Genomic DNA, 25,997 nt, shown 5'->3' with positions numbered 1-25,997 from the left:
ATTATAGTCTAAAAGAAGGATACTGGCTTCTAAGAGTCAGATTAAGTCCTTCCCTTGTGCATCCTCAACTATTAATAAAGGTTCTAGAGATGGCTGTCTCTCCCGAGTACCTTTACAATCCCATGTTTGCATAGATGCCTGACAAACCAAGCAAACACTGATATGTATGAGGGACCATCAAAGTCCTTCCAGGACTGACAAGTACAAAGGAACAGACTCTCTTTATTGTTTCAGGAGCACATATTACCTGCATGCATTTAGACAGCAAATTGCTTGAACAGCAATTAAAAATATGTGGGGATCTGTGGTTTATATTTTATAATGATTGGCGCATGTGATAGTTTTAATTTTCAAATTGTTTGAAAGCTTGAAAAACATCTTTATTTTTGCTTTTGAAGACAGAATACTAAAAGTCAGGATTTCTGGAAAGGAGACTCTGTACTTGATTAAAAATATGTTTTCCCTAGGTTTTGTTCCTTTAAAAAAGAGGTGAAAGTAGTACCAGCAAACTACAATCCCTTGAAATAATTTTTCTAATTAGTTTGCAGTCAGGTTAGCATCATCTTTTTGGGATGCCTTGCTAATGTGTATGGATGGAACAATGACCTAAGTAACAGAGGGGAGCTTCCTAACTGGTTTTATCTAAATGTGCTTCTAGAGAGTGTGCTGTATGGAAGAATTATCCAGTTACTCTGCCACTGACTGAAAGTGCTGTGAAAAGCCACCTAACCACTCTTCCTTTCCTACTGAAGCATGTGGGACGTTTCACAGTTGCTTCTTCCTTGGCATTTTATTTTATCCTGGCAATTATGACTTAGAAACAGGTAAATAATGGTGCTACTGTAAAGAAAAAGTATGTATTCTTGTTGCTTAGCAATTGCTCTCAACACAATGAAGATCAGCCTTTGATGAGGAATTGTGTGCTTGAAAACATTGTTTTCCACCTATATCGGTTATTCTAATAAGAGATGTTAAAACCTTCTGCAGTCCTAGACACTTTGGTAAGCTAGGAAGCTTGTATGAAAAGTCACCCAAGTATGCTTAAACTTTTGAAAATTTCCTTAATTGTCCCCATTCTTCCAAGCTGTTTCATTTTCCTGCCAGCGCTGCCAGGCTCTTTTCTTTAATCATCTTTTCCCCGTTCTCAACTCTTCCGTTGTATTACTGGCCTCTTTTCTGATGAGCTGAAACTACTTGCTACTCTTGGACTACTGATCCTATGGCACACAATAATCTGTAATGATAGACAATTTATTGCATTACACTGTGTTACTGGGACATTACAGAAGTTCAGGAAAGAGCGAGATGTCTGTTGACCATTTTTGTTTGTATATTAGGGAAACTTCGGTAAACTGGTGCTCGTACCTGGTAACCTCTCCAGGTGTTCTGGTACCCTAGGTGTTCTGTCCATCATTGCTCCTTTTGCTGACGGTAACCTCAGCAACTATAGCAAAATTCATTTTTCAGAATTTTTGCCAAGTTTATTCTGATACCAAGCTTTCATGCCAGTTAGCTCAAGTCTCTTGAGATGTTCTTGTTCTCACCTTTTCTTGGCTTATCCTGGAGTAAAGCAGCATGTCTTGACAGAATTCCAATACTACAAATCAGTAGAGACTATATAGACATTCATGCACGGTGCTCGATGCGTGCAACATCGGAAGTCAGCAGCATGAAGGATGGTGGGTGAAACGGAGAGAGTGCTGTTCTACAGCCTTGTCCAGGTAACCGTTAGCTCCCATTGCCACTAAGATCTGGGAGATATTTAACAGAAGAAATATCCTGTGCTAATGGTCAGCCTTCAAAATACTCTGAGGTTGTGTACCAAGAAACTGCTGTCCTAGACTGCAGGTTGGAGAAGCACCTGCATTCTGGCTACCCAAAGTAGTGGGTGGCACTTTGTCTTTCTGTTCTTTGTGCTTTCACGAGGGAGAGTGCAGGCTTGCTTCTCCCCACAGACTCCTTTTCCCATCTTACTAGCTCAGCCTTCCTTGCATTTCTTTGCTCCATCAGCAGCCTTTGCACATCTTACCACAGTACCTTCTACAGGCTGTGGGGCTGACGCCTCATTACTCATTTATGAATGTCCAAATAATGAGAAGCATTCCCGTAATGGACACTGCTTCTGAAACATCTCTGAATTCAGGTAAGGAAAGTACATACTCAGTATGAGGAGCATGCCATTGTACAGCATGTTTTATTGCGGAGTGCTTTTAAAAGGTGGGTTTCCCTTTATTCTCCTTGCCATTTTAATAGCTTTATGAAAAGGCATGGAAATACTGTTTCTCTAATATCAGATGTATTATCACAAACCCCCTCCAATATCCCATTTTGCTTCCTGGTGAGTTAGAAAGTTCTTTTTTTTTCCTGTTTGGGATTCCAGATTCTAAGCATTTGTGTGGATTTTATTTATCATTCAGCATAGCTCTCAAGCTTCCCTTTGTCTTTCACTGGCTGTCAGTACAGTCAAGATGTAGAATAACAGATCACAGTCTAAGACGTCATAATTCCTAAAGCATTAAATGTTCCTGTTCTGCTACTGCGTGAGCCTCTCAGTATCAGATAACACTGCGATTTCCGGTATCCTTAGGTTAGGCTCAGGCAGGTCTTTCTACTTTAAAAAAAAAACAAAAAAAAAAACCCAAAAAAACCCACCAAACAACAAACCAACCAAAAAAAAAAAGCGAATAGTGAAGAGCATAGCATCAGGTTAGGTAGAATGTCTGGTAACTCCTCTACAGTCTCTGCTATAGGGAAGCTCTCTAGAGCAAGCCTTTTGCTTGAAGCCGAGGAAAGCATACTAATGTTTTTGTAAAGTGTTTTGGGATATGAGTGAAAAGAACACCAGCATGGATAGGGACTGGTGGGGATTTGTTGTGTAATTGACGCCTGTACTGTGCAATCAACCTCTTGCATGCAGATCAGAGCACTTTCACCTTAGGCTGGCTGGGTATACTTTTTCCTTTCTCCTCCTCCTTTAGAAAGAATTACTGTATTTACATTTAAGGGTCACCTACTTTTGGCCAGTTAAAAAGATGCTGTGCCACTCCCTGTGGTATTTATTATATTCTTGCTGTCAGCATTGAATTTTGTCTTTAACTTACTTCCCTGGATTATTTTTGTTTAGCCTTGCAAGTGTAGAGGTTGTTTATGTCCAGAACAAATATTGTTTTTTTGTGTTTCTAAATACACATATTGCTTAAATTAATTTGAATTAATTTACATTGTCTTTGCAGGAAGGTGACAGGTCCTCCACCCTTTAGTGTTTCCCTCTATTTGCTCACTCTGTGCTAGCTTCTCCAGTGCCTGGCAGTGATTTTGCCCTTTGACCATACGTTGATCCCAGGATAGCAAAGCATGCTGCTTCGGCAGTGTTCAGCTTCATCTGTGGAGCGTGAGTTCTTGCATGCTTTGTTCTTGCAGAGTATTATTCCTTAATTTTTTTTTCCCCCTACTAGACCTTTTCTTCCTGGCCCACCCTAAGCACTGTGCACATCCCTATCAGTGCTAGCACTGCTGTGATCCTGGGGGTCGCTCCGGGTGTGCCCTGGGTGTGCTTAGCAATGCCCAGGAAAAATGTCATGGTGTTAAGACGGCTCATTAAGATTTCATGAGAATCTGACACACTCATCACACAAGACGGAGCTGAACAGAGTCCAGTTGTCAAAATAATACCGAGCCAATAAGCATGTCATGGGCGGAGCTACTGCAGTACGGGTAAAACTAATTCTGAATGAAGACCTTTTTATTAAACATACTGGGCCTGAATGAATCGGGTTACCGGGCTTGCGACAGACTAGGGAATTCCTTGATTTTTATTAGAGCACACTGAAAAATCCACCGTTTTTCTGTTCAGTATGTGAAGCCAAAATGCTATAGGAAAGTGATTGATTGGGAGCTGGCTGTTATGAATTTTTCATGAGCTGGTGTGCGGGGCTGAATGGCTCCGGCGCACGTCGGTGTGTAGCTGGCAGGCAAGCTGCATCCACACGGAGGCTGCTGACACAGAAACACTTTGGCGCATTTTCAGAGGGAGAGCTGGGCTGATACAGGGTTTTCTGACAGCCCTGGCTTATCGTCCTTCGATTTATGCTGCTGTTGCTTTGGGCAGCCTTTCCATTTGGAGTCCAGCCTTGTGAATGAGCGGGGTAAGCTCTGCCGATTTATCAGTGTTTTTAATCTGCGGCGATGCCTGTGTGATGTGTTTTTGTTAACATTTTCTGAATGGTGAGAGCTCACATAACGTCTAAGCTATGACAACAAAAGATTCTTCTAGGGAACTTGCTACTCCAGAGTCGGAGATTTACATAAGGACTTTCAAAGAACAAATGCATTTAGAGCTCGAGCTTCCTAAGCTGCCTGGGAACAGACCTACGTCTCCAAAAATTTCTCCTCGCAGTTCACCGAGGAACTCTCCATGCTTTTTCAGAAAGTTGCTCGTGAATAAAAGCATCCGCCAGCGTCGTCGCTTTACGGTGGCACATACATGGTAAGATCTGCTGGGTATCAGTGCGGGTTTACAAAACAGTGTGTATAGCTGTGGTTCTAACAGGGAAAAATGAGCTGAGATTCATTCACAGTACTCCCTGTAAGTGTTAAATGAATAGAGCAGAAGGCAGCCAAAGTATGTATAATGCAGTGCCTCGACAATTGTCATTCAGCTTCTGTTCTCCAGAATAAATCCAGCCCATTATTCATGTGTGCCATGGTTAATCTCTGTTGAACAAAGGCAGCAGCCGGTAACTTTCCCAGGCGTTATGTTGTTGGAGGTAGAACACAGGAATTCATTTCAGAACCTTCAAGGCATGTTTTTTCTTTGCCCCTGTCAGCTCCGACTGCAGATGACAGTACAGCGCAGACCGGGTGATTTGGGCAGGGTACTCTTGGAGTTAAATACTGGAAAGGGCTTTAACTTCACTGTGAGGGGCTTTTAAACAGTTTTGGCTGGCTACAAACACCCCTTCTTTCAGCCATTTTTTTCAAGGAAACTCCAGCTAAGAGTCGTCTTTTACCCCCTTTCAAATTACTGACCCCAAATAGTCAATTTGCATGCCATTACAGTTGATTGTGAGCTGTCTCTGACTGTCAGTTATCCTGGTTAAACCATGCCATAAACAGTAATCAAAATATACAATTCAGGAAAATCTATGAGAATCTCATTGGTTCGTTTTCTAAATTTGCTCTATATGGGTCTCGTACAGTCCACCTTTTAAATTCCAAGTCTCTATACATATGCACTAGTTGACTGTGGGAATTAAACCAGAAAACTTTCAGTAACGTGATTATTTTTAAACCCTGCTCACACATAGCCATATCCATTACCTTCCCGTTCCATAGACTGAATCAGAGAAGAGAGGATGAGGGTATCCCATTTGTATCTCTCTGAGCCAGTTGTTTTGGGGTATCTGAAATACCCATCCTTGTCTGCTACTTTTTAAAATAGAACATTATTTTAAAATGGTTTATTTGAGTCATGCCGAAATATTTCAGAGCTGTGTTTACTTCCGGAGTGAATTACTAATTACTTGCTTAGAGTGGATTAGTGGCTCTTAGAGTTGTTCTGTGCTGTTAAACAGTAAGCAAAATAAGAGGAAAAACTGTAAACTTTGATAACAGGGAATTGCACTGAGTAGAACTGGGATAACTGACTTTTTATTTTCTTTAAACAGTCTGAAATGCATTTGGGGTGTAGCAGCATTCATTTCAAATTAGAATTCTAGAATCATGCAGGCTTTCTGCCTTTTTTTTTTTTTTTTTTTTTAAATCCAAGTGGTAATAACAGCCACCCAAACTGGTTACATGCTGTAATGGTTTCAGTGCGTTCTTTAGCTTTCTTTAGCATTTTAATTGGTTGTAGTCAGTAGTGTTTAGGTTTATACGCATTAATTCCCTTGAACATCTGTCATATCTCTCAGCATTGAAACAGTGGGGTGCTGCTCATCTTACCCCCACAAGAATATTTTGAGAAATGTGTACTGTGGAAAGATGGTACTGCTGGGAATTAGTAGAGCAAAATGTGGTCAGACTCAACACAGGGTATCTGTATTGTTTGGTGGAAAAAAAAAATATATCTATGCACACACACATATTTATAGAAGTAACTAGTAATCTCTACTTGAATCAACTTGTAGAGGAGGTGGGATTACTCTAGGTTCATTTTTTAATGGAAGAATGGAAGGTTCTCGTACTCTTTCAGTTTTTTTAAAGTTTTTAATATCAGGTGGTTATGAACTGCATATAAGTGTTTTAACCTTAGATAAGAAGTAAACTATTGTAGAAATGAAGAAAATCACCCTTACAAGGACAGGCTTCCAGAATGTATGAGTACGAGTACATGTTTAATGCAGTCAAAACATACAGCAAATCCAGACATATTTTCAATTTGCTTTAGCATGTTGTAAAACAGGAGGGAATTTAAACTATTTAAGTGTGATACAACATTTCATTAGAATGTCTGTACAGCTGTTGCATGTGTGTTGTAGATGGTGTACTTTCAGCTATGTAACTGAATTTGCTCATTAGTCGTAAATTTGTTGTGCAATGCATGAAAACATCATCACCTGTGCTAAGCAAAAATGCCACTTATGTAAGGTGCTCTTTTGTGTTTAGCTGGGAAGTAGTATCTGGGCAGCAAAGGAATTACATCAGGAGTAAATATACAAGAAATTTCAATTACGTAGCACCACTAAGCAAGGAAATTAATTCATGCTGTTGGCTATCATATAATCTATAACTTTCATAGCCTTCTAAATAGAATAGAAACAGTAAAATTCATCAGTTTGGGGGTTAGTGGTGTGGTAAATTATGATCTTTCACCACCTTTATCACCATTGCTAATGTTGTTACTTGATGAATCTTCTGTTCACTCTTCTGTGCCCCTTATTTTCAATTTTCTGTCTTCCCTTGCTCTTCTCCTTTCCTTTTTAACTAATGCCTTTTCTAGGCATTTTCCTTTTTAGAACTGAATACACTTCAGCTTCTTTCTCTTGATTATGCTGATGAAATCTCTGTCATCACCAGTCTTCTCCAATATACACTCATCAGATCTTATCAAAAAAGAAAAAGGAAAGCAAATTTTCAGATTTTTTTTTTTTTTTAAAATAAGGCCATGACACAAATGCTTCTGTGCTCCGAATCTTTCTTTTCCTCAGGATCCAGTTCTCACGACAGTACATGACCAACATGTCAACATGGTTGTCTTCAAACATCTGTCAAGCTGATCCCTTCCTGCTCTAAACCTCTTAAACAGTTTGCCATGGCTGCTGTTGCTGTGTCCAGTCTTCAAATGCCTCATTCATATAAAGAAACACTACAAAAACTCGTAAGCCTTCGGTCTTTTTCCTTCACCAGAATCCACAAGTCTCATTCTTCTTCTTGTCCCTATCATTTTTGTCCTGGAGATCCTGAAAGCCCATATCCTATTTCTTCCTTTCTGATAGTTCCCCTTATATCACTCGCGTTTTTGCGGGGTTATGTGAGGAAAAGAGCAGGCAGTAGTTGACATGACTTGATACCTGTTAGTAGCCATCTAAATTTTGAACGTGCAGTGCACCCTAGTTGCTGAGTTTCCTCTGCAGTCACTGGAGAGAGGACAGCATCTCCAGAAGACAAGGAGATACACTTGGTCCACAGCACTTTCTCACGTGAGCCAGTGCTAACGCAGAAAGAGCACGTTCCCTCTCCACTGCTCACTGTCAGTTCTTCCTCGCCCCGGCCTTAGCCCGAGGACTTTCAAAGCAATAGTTTTAATAATGGCTTTTATTTTCTATAGGTCTGCCATCTTCTTTTTGTCAAGTAATTCTGTTAATATCATTGGGGTCACACTCAAAGCAAGGTCCTTCTCAGAAACGTCTTGGAAGATCCTGAATGTCTTCTAGAAGAAAGTAGATATTTTCTAAGTGCATTCTGCTGCTTGTAATACAATTTTATTTATCTTTCAATATTTATCTTCAAGACTATAAATAGTTCTTCGATAATATTTATACAACCTAGATCACTTGCTTTCTTAATTTATAGACAGTCATTGGCTATGCTGTGTGATGAGCACTAGCTTTTTAATGAAGTGATTTCTAGAATATGATGTTTATTGATTTTTCTTAACTAAGACTTGTGTTTTTTTTTTTTTTAATTAATTCACATTTAGCTTTCATCATTTTAGTGGTTTTAAGCCTGTTTTTTCTTTATACCTGTTATCTAGTCTATAAAGAAAATACAGGACAGAACAGAAATAGTATACTAGGAAATTTTGCTCTGATTTTTCTTTTGATTATCCTTCAATGCAATTGAAATACAGACACACATTTGCCTTTTAAAATATAATGTAGAATGTAAATCATATGCTAGCCTTAATTTTTTGAAAACATGATTTGTTTTCATTACACAATAATCTTCAGTGGTGGAATTTAGTAAGTTAAATAGTATGGCACAATCCAGTCAGAGGGGTTGCATTTGAGTTTTTTCCAAGCCTGGTGAATAACAACTGATCAGTTTAATTACTTGAAGCTGCACAATGTACTGTAGGCATATCCAAGCTATCAAAAGATGTCATGTTTTGTTTTGCTTTCTGATCATTGTGCTTCTAGAACCAAATAAGAAAGACTTGCCTAGTGGCAACCCACACTTGGAATAGTGCTTCAGAAAAGTCAGGTTTTGGAGACTGTCTGTATACTTGAAATTGCTGAGGATGGCAGAAGTTTATAAGATCCATGAATTTCTCCAGTCATTTGGTCACATTATGATGGTGTGTACAAGTCGCAGGACAGAACTCATGTGGTGGAATGGGCCTCCTGGTGCGACCTCATCCCTGTTGGAGTCCTTTTCAGCACCAAGCCCTACCGCGTCCAAGTGCGGTGAGGTGACCTCTGCCCTGTGCTGGCATCCCATACACCAGGGCTCCTGATCTGAGATCTCCTGGCCAGCTTCATCCCATATTTGGGCTAGAGTCAGCAAGCTGACTTTTGCTTTTGAGGCAAAGCTAGTGTCTCTCACCATAGCCATCTCCCTGAAAGTACTATATGATATGTTTTGAACCCATTTCAACTTTGCTATATATATAGCAGAATGCATTTCCATAGTTCCAGCGTTGAATAACACACTTGTCTTTACTTCGATGAGCTGATCTGTTTGTGTTTCTCACTGACTGTTGATGTGATTTCGAGCTTTTTTTTTTTTTTTTTTTTTCCCCCCCATTTTGGAGAAATAGGATGATTCTCTTGCTTTCTGTAGTTTCTCTTTTGAACTGGGACTGGTATTGGGGACACTGTGTTGCTCAGTTATCTACTGAAAGTCCTGGGAGAAAAAAACTGAAGTGAGTAGGGAAAAGGATGGGGAAAAACCAGAAGGTCCCCCTCTTTTTCTCTGCCGAATACGTTCTCCCATCTGTCCCGAGAAGAGTGCCTGAGTGCTAACAGCGAGTGGCAGGAAGGATTCCCAAGGACATGATGGGGAGGAGGGAAGAGCTGCTCAGACAACAGAAATAAGTACACACAACAAACACAGAATCAGCTGTGTAATCTTTACATCTGTTCTGACTTTATATCTTGCCTCTAAACCCTGTCTACAACAACGAAGGACAGAAAGGAGAAACTTCTTTCATCTGCCAGCCACTTATGTGGGAAAACATGGTGTTGAAATACTCACCAGCTGTTAAAGATTCAAGCAAAGTACAACAGATTATTATATAAATAATAATCTGATTTTTGATAGGTTCAGCCATTTCTCTGAGGGAGGGGAGACAGAGTGGATCTTTTCTCAGAGAAATAAAGGCTATTTCTGGAATTTGTAATACCTTTAAGTTAGTTTGTAATGTTTCAATGTGCTAATCTATGAGGAAGATAGATTCAGGGAGTTTTCATGACTTACTGTGGTGGCTGGGACCTGCCTAGAGAATCCATGCCCTCCAACTCTTATACACAGGCTTAACTATTAAGTTAATATTTTCTGTGCCAAAATGATTTCTTAGGGAAGCTTCACTGTTGTATTTAGCTTTGTTGAAAGCTATATTCATGTGTGAAACTCGCTGTTGTGATAGCATCTACAGATTTTGCTGTACGTTTCCAGGAGGTACAGTTTGCTTCTTACGTTCTTGAGTTGGTTGCCAGGACAGACTGATAAACCACGAATGTGTCTGCCACATAATTTATGCAGTGTAGATTAGCTTCACTGCAGATCCATACATTCACTGGTCCTTCATATTTTTTTAATCTTTTTCAGCTTTTTTGTTTCTGAATAACCACAGCTAGCTCTCCTCAATGTTCTCCATGTTTTTCTTGTATTACCTGGCACTACCCTATGAGAACATCACATGGGTTCCACAATGGCGGCATGTTTCTCTGTTGCATGGTACGAGTTTGGGGGTAGTTTAACAAATCGAGTTTGTAGGTTCTTCTGTAATGATGGGCATTCTGCAATAGTCAAAAATTAGTTCAGGTTAAAACATGGACAATCTTGGCAGAGGTGAATTAAAGCAGTGCCACAGAAAATGCTCTGCTGATTCTGTGATGGGCAGATTTGCAAACATAGGTTTGGAAAAGTAGAAAGAAGGGAGCAGATTTGGGAAGTTACAGCATGAAAATTTCAGTTGCTCTCAAGTTCCTATTGGACTACCTGAATGGGTATGATATACAAAATGTAAATAACAGACCTGAACTCTGCTCTTGGGATGCTATGACTTTTACCAGGTTTTGGGAGGTGTTGCCTTGGATGAAATTGTTTGGATCCATGTTGTTCATTATAATAATGTTGTTCATTATGATTCGCTTCTTGCCTTTCCTGCTATACTGTCTGGTCTGACAGAAAATATGGTGCTTTATCAATCAATAGGCAGCATTGCTTGACATGTGTGAGTTCCTGTCTCGGCACAATATAAAGCTATAACTGATAATAAATAATAGACATTTGTGAAATGTACTGAAATAGTGACACACAAGCATAATGCTAAAGTAAAACAAAAAGACTGGTGCCACAGTAGCTGATAATGTCTTGGGGTAAAATATTGCGATAACTACCCATAGAAAAAATCTATTAATATGAAATATGGTTTTTATTTTCCAATAAATACATGCATAGATTCAATCTCTTCTTTCAGATAAACCTCTACCACTGGGAAGCACCGGAAGAAAACTTAATATTAAGTTTTTAAGTTTCTCAGATTTTTTTGTTCTCTCAACACTACAAATAGGTATCACTGAGAGGCAGAGCAGATATTAAATAATATAAGAATAAGACTCTGGAGAAACAGCAATGTATTAGCTGATTTATTTTCTTCTTACAGTAAAAAAAACCCTGATTGTTTTGTGTTGAACAAAATGATTGATCTACTAGTACCTCCTGATAAATACAGACCTTCCTTGTGGTGTGGTATGCTATAGTATACTCACATTTTCCATGTCGCTAGTATGGTGCCCTTAAATAGGAATCAGGTTTGACTCAGACTGCTTTGAGTTTTGACTCTTTCCAATAAAACTGATTGACAAAAATATGAGAAGAACTTGGAGTAAGAAGGCTGACAAGACTATGTAGATTCAAGTCAGCCATTAAATGAGGAGGGAGGAAAGAGATACAGGTAGGAGGAGGGGGCAGTGCAGAGGGACCAAAAATGTACTGTTTGAGGTATTTTTCTGACATTACAAACAACATCAGAGTAGGAAAAAAAACTGTTTCAAAACTTCCCAGTGGTGCAGAGAGACTTCTGTTGCTTCAGGGATGGGGCCCTCCCATGAATGGTAGAGTTGAGATGGATGGCCCGAGTGAGACAAGGGGGCTACAACTGCAGGGGCTGGACTGACTGACCCTGCCGCTGGACGTATCCACCAGCCTCTTTATCTCAGCAGCTTCCCTCTCTGCAGCAGCAGCTGCCAGCTGGCATGCTGTCATCGGCAGAGAAAGCACTGGGGACATGGATTGATTTTTTTTTTGTTGTTGTTGTTGTTGCCATAATAATCTGCTACATTAGGAAGCTGCCTACTTTGCTACTGTCTGGAACTTGTTTGGATTAGAAAAGGGGAGCTTTTATGGGTAGAGTTAGGATGCCTGCACTCACTAGAACTGAATTTACCTTTGTATGTTCAATGTAATGTTGTTTAAAGTCCTTCTGCCTTTTTTTTTTTTTTCCCCTAAGCCAGCAAGTTGCATTTTGTCATGATAGAGCAATTTATTGCAGCTTTCTCCACAACAGATTTAAATGCCATGAAGGCAAAACATCTGCACAATAGTTAATGGAATTAAATGGGAACCATTTTATCAATTTGTCCTGCATCAATCTGTACTCATGTGGAGAAAGAGTTTTTGTTGCACTTCGAATAGCTCTATGTGTCCAGCATTATGTAGTTCAGTTATTGCTAGGATGATGATTTTTCATTATGCAGTTGTGTACAGTGTATGATGCATCATGATGCAGACCTCAGAAAAGGAGTCTTATTCTGAATAAAAATGTACTGCATGTAGATTCCTACATATGTATATACTGAATAATTTCCATTTCATTGTGTATTTGACTTGGTTACTGTGTAACTTCTTGGATTCCTGCTTTATTGATTTCTGACTTAGCTAGCTGTCTGGACGTTGGCATGGAAAAGCAAGCATGTTGTACCATCTGAAAGCATACCTTCTGAAAGGAAACATAAGGAGGCATTAATCTCATTTTATCAGTAAAAGAAAGCAGAAATCAATTGATTTTTCTCTCAGCTCAGGCACAGCTTTTACACTGATACAGGTTGACAAAGGGCAAGTACAACAAAAATGTTTAGGTAATTACCTCCTTTTATGATATTGCTGTGTAGTTTTTGCCATAGTATCATAGTATTTACTGTATGTTCTTGAAATGTGCAGAATATAGTTTGTGAATTAACAGTTACTTGCTGCCTTTTCAGTATATAAAGAACCATATAAAGAGCTATCTGAAAATTAGAAACATTTTGTGCTGCTACTTTGTTTCTAAAAGCTTTAGTGAACCCTGCTGACATTGTACGTATGCAGGTAGTAATTGCATAATGATGGACAACTTCATTAGGTTAGAGGGAAAGTTTTCTTTCATAACAATCATGTAAAATTAGATCTTCCATTTTATTGGATTCATTATTACCAAGGTGATTGGAGGGTCTGAACCTGTACTGAGCCCAGTGCATTCTGGAGCTCATGCCACAGAAATGAGGTCTAAGGGAACTCGGCACTATTCAGAAGGCGTTCAGTCCTTGTAGGTTCAAGGGTATTTTCAGATCTCTGTTCCTTAGAATGGTATACTAAATCAAATTATGTATTATTGTTTAAAGTTAATTTTTATCATAGACCTAATGATCCAGTTAAGACTGAAGTTCTGTTTGTTGGGTGCTATGTACTGCAGTGTTTCTCTTTTTTAAGCAGAGAAGACGAGATAGGGGGAAAAGAGTTACCAAAATGAACAAGTTAAAAGCATCCTATCCTATATTGCTTAGATAAGCAATCCTCTTGCTTATCTATGGATTATTTTATTTTGTGGTTTTTCTGAGAGGGGTGGGGAAAGATCAAATATGACACATGGACACTCAAGAAGAGGTTGATAAGGAACACAGAGCCAAGGCAAAGAAGAGAAAGGAGGGCTAGGCAGGAGGAGCTGGACAACACACTAATCCTGCGGGAAACAATTTCCAGATGACTCTGCATTGATTCTAATTGACGCAATCACTGTTTGTCACTAGCATGTCAGACTGTCCTTAGGCAGTTACAGCTCTGAGAGCCAGCTGCTGGGAGTAAAGACCAATGCCGCTGGAAAAGGCAAGGCTTTGAAGACCTGACCCAGAGTTCTTCTCAGCCTTCCAAATCTGACCATCACCTCTGAAACTCCCTTTGGATTCAGGCTTTGGAGGACGTTTTTCTGTTTCTCTCAGGTGAGGACCTGATGTTAGTATCGTACACACTTACTGCCTCCAGGGTCTTTGCACCTGCAAGTGGTTGTGAACACCTAATGAATACACTGCCAGTCTCAAGGTGGCTTGTAATACAGCCATCTACTTTTCAGTTAGACTTAAGTGCCAGCTTTCAAATCTTTATTAAACCATCCTTAAGAGATTTGAATGTGTGTTTCCCAAAGACTTGCAAACATATATGCAGACTATTACTGTTCAAATGTTGCAGAAAGCAACATAGGGACTAATTTACCTAGCTAAGAAAGTAAAATCAAGTAAATCCAGGTCCTGATGCTATTCATACAACATAGTAAAACGTCTGGGAAAATAAGCGATGTTCGCAGCATGAGACACTTCTGTTCCTAGCCCTACCTTATCTTTAAAAACTAGAATTTTATCCTAAAAAATCAAGTTCCCATGAATTTTCATAGCAATAGCATTTGCTTTTAAGAGGCTTAGGTAGTATACTCTGGCAGAAGTATTTTATACAGGTCCGTCTTGTTGAGAAGCTATGCTGGAAAGCCTTATATAAGCATCTGCCTCTGGTGGCTCTGTGCTGTAGCTTTCCCCAGGCACTTAGTCCAGCATTTGGAGTTCCTTCTCTGCCCAGTATTGTAGATGTATTTCATAATACCGGTGTTCTCCAATGAATATTGGAGAATATAAAAATATAAAAGCACAGATTAGGTAATATAATTTTTCTGACTTAGATATCTCTGTCTATATTGGCATCTCTTCTTGCAGCTTCAGATAACCTTAGATTAGTAGATTTTACTCATCTGGGCATATATGTTTCTATGGGATTCCCTTACCTCACAACCTGAAATGTGTTCCTGTTTCTACCAAAGACTGTTCATACTGCAGCTTTCACAGAAACAGAAATAACAGCATAATGACCATCAATATGAGTAGACTGAGTTAGAGCAGTGTTTGCTGTGTGATAAAATCAAGCTGTTCTTATGCACCACAGATGGAGACACCTCTCTGCTGATGGGTAAATGGCATGGCACTCAGTGTGAGATTTGCACGGTTTCTATTAATGGCTGAGTGACTGGGAGTCCCACGGTAGGAGTTCATACACAAGTGTGTGATCCGCTGAGGATCTAATTCCTGTACATTAACAGGTGAGTGCTCATTTAAGAGGTTCTCAGCCCATTTGCCTTATTCTGTCCCCTCTCAAGCAAGTTAGATGGGTAGAAAATCGGAATATTTGTATAAAAACCAGATGAGGCAGGCAATCCTAGGGAGGCTCATTTTCCATAAGTATTCAGTTATTACAATCACGAGCACTTTCACAGTGTATACAAGGGCTTGATTTCCTCAGGGCTATCACAACTATAGAGCTCCTAGCATCCTTTTGTGCATCCTTTATGGTATGCAGTGCCTAAGGGAGCGGTATCTTTGCTGTGTCCTAGCCATCAGACCAGGCTGGGGCTACCTGGATGCTGTGCATTTCCAGCCATGCTGCCTTCCCCAGTTGCTACTACTGCGGTAATTTAATCTGTGATTATGTATTTGGCTCTGTCCTTATCCCAGTTGCCTGAGTTCTGTTTTTGGGAGGGAGGGGTGTGGGATCACAGAGTATCATGGCTGGGAAACATCTGCTTTCCATTTTGAAGTAGAGGGATTTGAGTTATCCCATTGCATAGGTGGACTGCAGTACTCGAGATGAACTAGGTTTGCTCGTGGTTATCAGAGTGAGTGGATAGCATTCTGTATTTAAGTATTTCTTTAGTGGTTGACTTAAGCAGGAAAGTTTTCAAAGCAAGTAGTAATTATACACATCTCTTAACTGTGATCACCATAAATTAATGATGCTAAGCCATAGCCACCCTTAACTTTTGAGATCTGAGTATCAGTCTGTTTTCCAAAGCTACCTCTTCCACCTTAGGGAATGTGTCCTTTTAAATCTAGTCAAGGTCTGTATTGTCAGACTGGATCCCCTTAAACTATTCTGTTGAGCTGCTGGAGGTCAGAGGTGGAACATGAAAACAAATGGCTCTTGTGTTGTCCCTCCAGGCTTGCTGCTTGCTTTTTTGCTGTTAGATTAAACCAATGTATACATTCAGTAAACATGCTCATCAAGAGGTCACAGTGTATTCATAAATTATTATATGACAGACCCTTTTATTTGGTACTGAGCTCCTTCAGTTCCAGATGAAATTGCTGGAAGCTGCAAATGTTGCATATTTCTGAATCATAGCCACTAAGACATTATTTAGTTATTTATTTTTGCTCTCAAAGACAGCTGGTAACAAATGATAAATTATGTCCTTACCACAAAAACACCCCACACCTCTACCACCCCCCCCCCCCCAAACCCCAAAGAACTCCATTGTCATTTAACTGATATTGGCAAGACAAATATCCTTAAATGTTGAGAAGAATGTATAAGGAACAGTCCTACTGTCTCAAGAGATCTCTTCACCATCATATTGGTAATGAGATGCAGGTGATTACATTGGCGTAATGGCAACAAAGGAACAAAAGAGAGAAGACGGTACAGGATGGCGAAGGTAACACTGGAAGATCCACACTGAAAGAGAAGTTGGTGTAATGAGAAGGCCACACTTCGTACAAACATGATCTTGAAATGGGCTTCTCTGGAGTACAATATCTTGGCAATCTCTGTAAGTCTAGGATCTATAGTCAGCTGCTGCCTTTTCTTCTAGTTTACAGAAGTGTTAAGCTATCATCTCTATAGACATAAGGATGTGTTCTCCCACTCTCTGCCTACAATAAAAACACCTTCCTAAATCACCAAGACCTAAGGCTTTGCCCTGTTTTCAAGAAGGGATTGATGAAAATCTGCACTACTGTACTTGAAACCTGCCTCCATAAGGAAAAAGAAAAATCTTTAAATGTCAGGCTTTGCTATTTTTACAGCATATCCCAGAAGGAAGCTCTTGCATGGCTGTATGCATTCGCAATTGCGATACACTGCATGCCCACTGTAGACAATCATTACCATTTGCCTTGTACTTGTCAGTTGTTATTTTACAACGAAAAAAAATTTGTAACAAGTTGCAAATGCTTTCAGTTGGTCAGCCTGCTGTGAACTGCATGTGAATCTTCTTCAACTGTGCTTGGAAAGCACTGAAGTTTTTTTCAGAATAGTCTTCATACTTTGGGTTGGATTTTCATTTACTCAAATTCTGTAAACTAGGACTCCACAGAAGGCTAAGTAAAAAATGTCAGGACTCTGCTCTGTAGGATAGAAATATTTTCCGATAGGTTGTTTTATTGTATTCAGAGCATATTTGTATTGTTTAAGATTCACATAATATTAACCACTAACAGTATTTGACAGCGTACTCCCTTTGTGGTGTAGTCGCTCAAAATAGCCTCAAGGTGGACTTGAGAAATGGGTTTGGTTTTAATGGTTGGTTAAAATAATTTAAGGACTTAAATTGATGTTAATTCACAAAGTGAAATTTGAACAATATTATGAATTAAGATCATGGATCTATTCTGTAATAATAGATGTGGAAGAAATTACAAATTCTCCCTGTGGCCTGAGATGACAATTGCATTTCTGTGTTAGAGTATTCCTGTCGATCCTGATCTAGATCACTCACTCGCTCAACATCACCTCTATCACTGGACCTCTCATCATTCAGAATCAAATATCAGACCTGGCTTTTTACTCAGTCTTTCTGTTATTTGACTTATTCTCACTTGTTAGGTAAATCTCAAAAGAATATTAAAATTGAGAAACCGTGATCTTGCTTCTGTGCTGAAGGGATGGGAGGTGAAGCAGGAGAACCTGGCAGGAGATAGTCAAGCGCAATATTGAGGGTTGCCTTATTAACTGTGTAAGTAATGAGTGTGGAAGCGAGTTCAAAAATATATAGGGCTGATATTTTAAGAACTCATTTAAAGTTGTGTGCATGACAATATAAGGCAAATATTCACAGATCTTCAAGTGATGCAATTTATTGTTCATATTGGTCAAAATTTGCAAAACCAGGAGCATAGCATTAAGTTTTGAAGTTGTCTCTGAGATAAGTGACTAGACATTCAAAAATGCTGTCAACAGGAGAACAACTTGCCCCCCAAGCTGGTGACAAGTGGAGCAGTCAACCTGGAGGTTTAAGTCCCAGGCATTTAGTGTGTGTGTGTGTGTGTGTTTGTTTTTGTTGTTGTGGTTGTTTTTTTTTTTTTTTGGTTTAGTGATTCTCATCCAAACAAACACTGCATTTCATTGTTAAAAATCTAATTTCCAAGTTGTTAAAGATAAAATTGCTCTCATAAGAAAAGTCTTGGTTAATTTCTGATTTTTCTTGTTAATGTGTTATGAAGGTAAAGAGAAATAAATTCAAATTATTTCAAGACTTTAGGGAAAATATTTCCTATGTAATAAACACCACAGGTTTGTTCATTCAAATGTACTGGGGTGGAAACTGATTTCTTGGTGAAAGAGCAATTGCTCATTGTAAATGAGTGACAGCAGTCATTGTCAAATCCAAATTTTTTTCTTTATAAACTGAATGGTCCTGGGTAGTAGTGATACAAACTTGAAATGGCATTGCCTGAGGCAAATAATACCCTGTCTAATGTATTTGATTTTGCAAAGATAACAAGCTGAGTTACATTTTTGCTTTCACTTATATTAATGGTTCAAGGAAAGGGAAGATAAGAAACTGAAACAGATTATTAAATCTGCCTTTTATTGTGGTATCACTTAAGGTAAAAGCTAGGGATGCCTTCAGGAATCTTCTGAAATAAATGTAGTATTTAGTGCTATATAGAGGAAAAATAGAATATATAATGTATTTTTGTTAGATTTACAACAACTGGGGGTTTTGGTAGAACATTTGGTTAAATATCTAATGAATAATTCAGGGTCACTAATTTATGAACCTTGTCATATAGGCTAAAATCCAACTTTCAAGGCCTTAGACAAAGAGAGTAAATATACAGCATTCAGCTAAACAACGACCAAACTGGGAAGTTAGTGTGGTGGGAGGGGATGCTGTGATAAGCCTATGAACCTTTGAAGGGCATCAGCTCTTGGCTGAAAGAGGGAATGTTTTAATTCTGATAGATTTTTTTTTTTTTTTTTAATAGTCAATATTAAAATCTCTCACCAGAAGCAGTAAGTCTATTATATTAATAAAACACTAAGTTATATGAGCAGAAGTATTTTCATATAAGCACACAGGTGGACTTCAGGACCTTCATGTCTGTACTCTGTAATTCTGTGAAACGGTTTTGTTGAACCAAGTATCTGATGCATTTTTGATGCTGTACTTCTGCCAGGCGTGATACGGCACTGGAAAACAAAGGGGAGGATGTTTCCCTGATGAGCTTGCAGTCTTAATTAACAAGACTTAACAAAAACAATTACCGCAGATAAAGGTTAAAAAGAGATAGGAGAGATAAAACTGAATCTCAAATAGAGACAAGAATTAAAGCAGAGATGTTAATGTTCAAGAATACTTTGCCTCCACTGAGAACAGCAGACATTAATACAAATGCTTTTCAGAGCTGCAAATGGCCTATTTTCATCCTGGATCTCTTGATCTACATTTTCAGGAATTTAAATTTTGGATTTCAAAGCCAAGTAAAGAATTTCAGAGACATAGAACAGTGCATTGTAACATATGTCACCTTCCCAAGTAGATGCATTTTGAAGGTATTTTGGGTTTAAAGTAATACAGAAATCTCTAAAAACAGCAATATGTTGCAATCGGAAATAACTTTTTATTTTTCGTTTCAGTGTGACCCTAATGTAGGCAATTACCTGGTATTTCCCATTTGACATAAAGGCCCTGGGTTGGGAATCCTGTAGCTTGTAACAATTGAGTAGATATGCCAACTCTAAGGGAGAACTGTTCACAAAAATTACAGGTAATTTTATCTGAGTGAAAAGAGAGAGCAATGATCACGTAAAGTTTCAAAGTTGTTCGGTATCCTTCAGTCAGCCTTTTCTTGTGGCAGACATCTCCTTCAAGTAACTTTTTTGTTGATACGTACTGGTACAATTGTGGGTTTGGGGTATAATTTTATTTATTTATTCGTTTACTTATAAGAGGCAATAGAGATGTGTTCGTTTTTTGTGGTGATCTGGTCTTTCATAGGGCTTACTGAATCTCTTAGGATCTTGGAACCAGGAAACTGTAATGGTGAGAATTTTGTGATGTTAAAAAATTGATCTCTGCAGCTTCTTGCAGCTGAAGTGAGTTTGGCTTCGTGCACTGAAGTCAAATTGATGTGATAACCGTGACTGGTTTTGTCACCAATAATTCTTGCCTTGAGCAGGATATTAAAAAGGGCAAATGAATTAAAAACAGAACTGCTACTGACTACGCATTTTAATTTGACCTTCTTAATGTTAAATTAATTGTTGACAGAGATTATTTAGGTAGATTGGGTTTGTGCTGTAGTTAAATTAAGCCATTGTGGTATTACTTAGCATGCAGAAAAGATCCCTCTAAATTTTGAAAAGGTCACTACTGCTGATCATTTCAGGAAGGCAATAAAATATTCTAGTAATGATTCAGCTGAAAGGAATAACCAAGATTAAAAACTTCTTAGTGCTTAATAAGTATAAGTGTGATATAAGGGGGTGTACCGAAGAGAAGCCTTTGCTGCAGATGGAAGGCTGCTGGGTACAAGTGTTTGCAGCTATTTGTTAGTTTTGATTAATTCATATTGTCAACCCTTGTGACAAAGGTATTCAACTAACCATGTTATATGCCTGAAGAATATAATCTGGGGGAGGCTATTTGGTTTTAGTTTTTTTGGCTTACTGCCACAATTAAAAAGTTGGAGATTCATTGTGAGTTAGGTTTTGGACTCCTCAAATTTCAGAGGTGTTTGCTATAGTAGGTATTTGTGGTTGAGTTTGATCGTGATGAGCTGCAGAGCTCCCAGTGATTTCACTTTGAGTAAAGTGAGAAACTTCTGCATATTGAGACCCTTCTCATTTTCCAGCTGGGTACCCCAAACTGGAATCAAACTTGATGCATTTTTAAGGTTTTCATCAATAATATTAGAGTGTCTTATGTGCCACTGGAAATGGCATTCACTTTGGTAAGGTTTTGGTAAGGAGGAGTCAGTACAGACCAAAAGAAGGTGTGAGCACATATGAATAATAGGTACCTAATGCAACCATTGCTATTCAAGAATTATTGCAAATATATTTTCCATGATATAATTTCTTTATTGAAAAATTGTCACAGGTCTCATAGGAACGAGATCCTATTTTCATTTTAAGACTGTTTTATTTTTAATCATTTTTAGTCGTCCTTTCAGGATCACAAAATTATTTTTGAAAATAATCCACTAACCTTCTCTACAGCTTGGTATTTATGTTAAATAGGATGTATAGATATGGTACAAATAAAAGAACTGACAAACTATAAAGTAACTCAGGGTTATTTGTTTAGCCATGCTACTAATGAGGTCTTCCTTCCCCTCACCACCAAAGTCTGTGATCCTAACTAATGAGGAGTTCCTTTAGTTTACAGAACACATGAGCAGAATAAATAGTGAAGGATTTAGCATAAGAAGATTTATTTATTGTGTTTTTGAATGTCTAGCCCATGTTTAATTGTATTTTGTACATACCCAATGATCATCTGTTTGCTATTGAGCATTCTATTCCGCACAAGCTAAACGATACTGTGACGATGCACTCGGCAGACCCTGTGCTCGCAGTCTACAGGGCGAGAGGAACTCCTCATCCAGCACAGATCCTGCCCGAAAGGTGCGTGGTTTCCTGTTCTGATAACCTGCTCAGCTGTGGAGTACACGGACGGGTATTCCTACAGGTCTAGAATGAATTGTCCTTAGTGTCAGACCTTCAGCTGCCTGACTATTTGTATTTAGTAAATATTGTGGTCTAGAAGCTTCTTCTAATAGCCTACACTTTTATTCTGCATTTCATCCCAGTATTCCTAGCAATGCTTTCATCTTTTATCACTCTTAATATGTTTTTTCCTTCTTGTATCAATACCTGGAAACAAATGTTGACAATCAGCATAACTATATTAGCTATAACATGCCTGAAAGATGACTGTTTTCTTATTTTAATCTTTCTTTATAGTAATCCCATGGGGCCTTTTGTGCTTGTTTTCTATTTCCTTTCAAACCTATGTAGTTTCTCCATAGCACAGACTGTCATTTCAGGTGTCAGCATTGTGTTTGTTTTTTCTATGCCCGGAATATCCCTATCGTACTAATTATTACTGATAAACAAGGGAATTTCTAATGTTTCAGACATACGATCTAAAGAATCCAATTTCATTTGAGTGTCCTGCTGTTCTTGCATCTCTCGGGCTAATGCATTTTCCTGTAGACAATTCGTTTAGCTGAGGTTTTAATCAGCTGTAGCATTTATTTTTTGTTCCTGCTTTTACCAATCTGTACCTTGTAGAGAGTGTATGAATCAGCATTCAAGCTGAGGTGGAATATATTGACTTCATGTTTCTAATCTTGCATTTAATTTTTAGAACATGACGGACATCTTCATGTCTTTAAATATTTTTAAGATACTGGCTATCTTATTTAGCTTTTAAAACATTTTTTTCATTCCACTGCAATTAATCCTTTCCTGAGCTAGTTGGGTTGAGCCGTTTTGATTGGTGTGACATGTGGGCCTCCTGCTGCTATACTTGGATTTATGTTATATGCAGAAGATTAATCTCCAGGTCATCAAGTTTAAGTCTTCTGAGGACAGACCAAGAGGAATTTTCTATGCTGAATGTTTCTGAGTTGCTGCTTGTACAGAAAGTGCCTTACCAGCATCCAGATAGTGGTTCTCCTTACTCTTCACCTGTGTCTTTTGATTTGCAGTAGTCAAAGTCATTGTATGCGAACCCCAGCCTGCATGGGGCAAGGCTGTGTTGGTTTTGTCCCTGGTGTTCCAATGGGAAGCGGTGGTGTTGGTCTGCACTGCCAATGGAGAGCAGCAGGAATGGAAGTGGCTCTTTGCTCCCATGGGACTTTATCTCGCAGCTTGAAGCATGGTCGGTGAACATCATGGTTGGGTCTGAGGAGCAGAGTTATTGCTAAGGTTCATGCTTTAATACTTGGGTGGCTTGGATAATTTCAGGGCCTTGGAGACTGGAAGCAAGACCTTTAGTCACTCTGGATGCTCGGTGAGGAGCAGGTGCTAGCAGCAGACGAGCTCTGTGTCTAGAAGGACATAGATAAGAGGAGACAGGGCGACGGCAGGAGGAAAGAGCCAGGAGAAGTTATGTACATGATGTGTCACATTTACTTTTTTAATTTGGAAGCAGCACTGCTTCTGCTTCTCTAGCCTGAGAGAGCCCCTCCTGTGCAGTGTGTCAGAGTCCTGTTTTCCAGAAGAGCCCCTCACCATGCCATCTGTCTCTCTGTCTGAGGAAGCAGCCTGTCATCAGCCACACAAAGGAGGTGTGTGGGTGCTGGAGCACCGAGCTCCCTGTCAGCTGGAGAGGCTGCAAGGGTACGAGGCATGGAGCTGTCTCAAGGCACCAACGAAACAGGCAGCTACCCACAGGGGCAGTGGGAAGAGGGCAGCAGGTCGCCTGCTCTGCTGCAAGCTCAGGGGATGGAGAAGAGCTGCACAGGACTATTCCTCCCCAGTACACCCCCAGAGGGCTCGGGGTGTGGAGGTGCAGGACAGTCTCTGCCACCAGCAGCAGGACAAAGCCCTGCTCTGTGCCGTGTGCTGGAAGAGGAGAGGTTGTTGTGTGAGCCATGCCAGAAGATGGAAGTGAGAAACACCACCCCCGGCTTGCTGCCCTCGCCTCTGCATCAGCCCCAGCAACGTTACTGCTCCCTGTCAGACCACTTGTGCTGCTGCGATGAAACACAGGCTTTCCTTTACTGCTGAGAAGCTGTGAGCTGGCTCTGCAAGGCACAGTGAGAGACCCCAGGTACTCTGCTGCAACATCACTTTTAAGGTTACAGTAATTAATGTACAAATTCTCCTGTAGCCAGGGTAAGTCCCAGAATGTGAGAGGCAGTGTTGCTCTGGGACATGTGCATCTGCAGGAGCATGTGTTTTGACAACTCCCATATGTTGCCACCTACATAAGGAAATGTAATTTCTGCCTGATCAGCCTTAATCTTTCCTCGGTGAGAACGCTAATGTTTCACAAGGTGCTTTACTATTGACCAATCTTCCACCACTTCATACATCATCGTTCCAGATCTGTCATATCATTTCTAGGGTCTGTTGATATATTTACAGTATTCAAGTCTCTGCTGTTCCCGATGCGCCAGCACTGCATATGTTTTCCAGGAATGTTTAAGCCCCAGTTTGTTGGACAGGGGACTCAGGAAGCTGTGTTTTGGGGAGGCTCTTTGGAGAGCAGGAAAATCCTCCGGGGAGTACCTGAGCAATACATGTTGTCTCCTCATCCATCCCCTTCTCCTGCACTGAAGGTTTCATTTGACTGTCACCAAGAGATTATCCCAAAGTACAAATCAGATCCATGAGAAGAGATTAAATTTACGGGTTTTTTTTTAAGCTGAATTCATCCCAGGTTTTGTTTGTGGGTTTGTTTTTTTTTCTTTTTTATTGGCAGACCAGTATTGCAGGGCACCATGCTGTGATTGAAACAGTAGTAGACCAAATTCAGTAGTTACACCAATTGCTGTTTAGGTTCATCTACTATTTTTAATTGGTCTGTTGTCCCTTAATAAGCTATCTATTGTCCTGTGGATCATGCTGTTAAGTAGTCCAATGTGTATACTTTGTTTCTCCATTCTCAAAATGTCTGTGTGTAAAACAACCACTATTAAAACTGCAGTCCCTGACAGAGCACCACTGGATTTTGGGGAGCTGGATTTTATGAGTTTTGGAAAACAATTTGCTTTTCAGTATAAGTAGTCTTTCAGTTAATGCATTAACTTTTAAGGGCTGAAAATATCGATGGAGTGTCCAGGTGGAGTAAAAGTGAGAATTGTTTCAGTTTTCTTGTTGAAATAAGAATGGGAAATTTGGCCAGTCCAAAATTTGAGTTGCTGTATGATTGTGGGCAGTTGATGATCTCTGGTAAAAATGAGGCTGAAAAGCAGAAGGTTGCACCATAAACCACAATTCTTTGTTCTGCTTTGAACACAAATTAGCCAAACTGCTGCCTCATTTTACTAGGGTTGTTTTCAGTGCCTGTTGGTATGCTTTTAACACAACACAGCATGAGAGGTAACATGCAGTTTCCATGATGTATTTCATTTATACATTCTTTTCTTTGAGGTTCATGGTCATCCCATAAATTCTTTTCTGAATTTTAGTAGTTTTTCACTAATGGAATTAATACGTATTGCAGATACAAATTATTCATATCTGTATGATTTGGTTTAGTGAATGTTGTAGTCAGGATTTATGGGCATCAAGTGTACCTATCTTGTTAACCTCCAGTCAAAACCATGGAAAAAAGATTTGGTGGAAGCTTGCTTTGGCATAACTACAACTAGCAATTTCCACCAGGCTTCAGTGTAATTTAATTCACCGTACATGATGAGAAAAGAGAGGAAGGGGATGCGAGTACAGTGTATTGGAGAATTCTGCCTCATCTTGGCTGCTGGCTGATACCCACTGTAGCGGATTTCCTCTTTGTCCCTCCTTGGTGGAGTGACCATCCAGTTGTTGTTTTTCATGGCTGCCTTGGGACTGCAATATTTGCAGATACCACTCAGGTGAGGAAGGACTTGTCTTGATGCAGTGCCCTGCAGAACTGGCTGGTCTCTCTGCTGGGTGAAACTGATTGTGTTGAACACCTAATGTCACCCAGTGTCACCTTCTCTGGCCAAGGAAGAAGGGGAAACTCTGCCGAATCCTGATGAGCCTCCATTGCCCACCCCAAAGTGGTGGGGCATTCTGGAAGCAGAGAGTCACAAGAGATTTATTTTTTTATTTAAATGTATTCATGGATGATTTTTTCCCTTTGAGAAGCATGACTGTTCAGATGATTCACCGTTGCATTCTTGTAGGAATTTCAGTGCCACAGAATAAGCAATCACAATAGCACGTACTCGCGTTGCAGCTTGTTTACTTCAGAAAATATTCATAACACAAATTGTAATTCATTAGTCCGTATGCATCTTCTCAACTATAATTATTAAATTAATTTTAGAACATTTTTAACCAATTTCATGGTTATGATCTGCGTGTCAGGTCTG

At 39.5% G+C, this 25,997-nt stretch overlaps 1 protein-coding gene across 2 annotated transcripts in view; it reads left to right on the top strand.

The window, feature by feature from the left end:
• PDE4B (phosphodiesterase 4B) overlaps positions 1–25,997 on the top strand; it is a gene marked incomplete at its 5' end in the record, with an annotated part of 194,197 nt that overhangs the window by 19,138 nt on the left and 149,062 nt on the right. Inside the window, one exon of one of the 2 annotated variants that reach the window (XM_082314236.1) lies at positions 4,251–4,486. The exons of the other annotated variant lie outside the window; for it this stretch is intronic. Coding sequence (XP_082170362.1) covers positions 4,251–4,486 — 236 coding nt within the window. Of the gene's footprint in view, positions 1–4,250; positions 4,487–25,997 lie in introns of those variants that run through there. 2 annotated transcript variants of the gene reach the window in all.

The sequence above is a fragment of the Platalea leucorodia genome (genome assembly GCF_965183815.1).
Source record: "Platalea leucorodia genome assembly, chromosome: 5".
Classification (NCBI taxonomy): Eukaryota; Metazoa; Chordata; class Aves; order Pelecaniformes; family Threskiornithidae; genus Platalea; species Platalea leucorodia.
The sequence above is the reverse complement of the archived record's forward strand: the minus strand, read 5'-3'. Positions and strand labels throughout refer to the sequence as shown.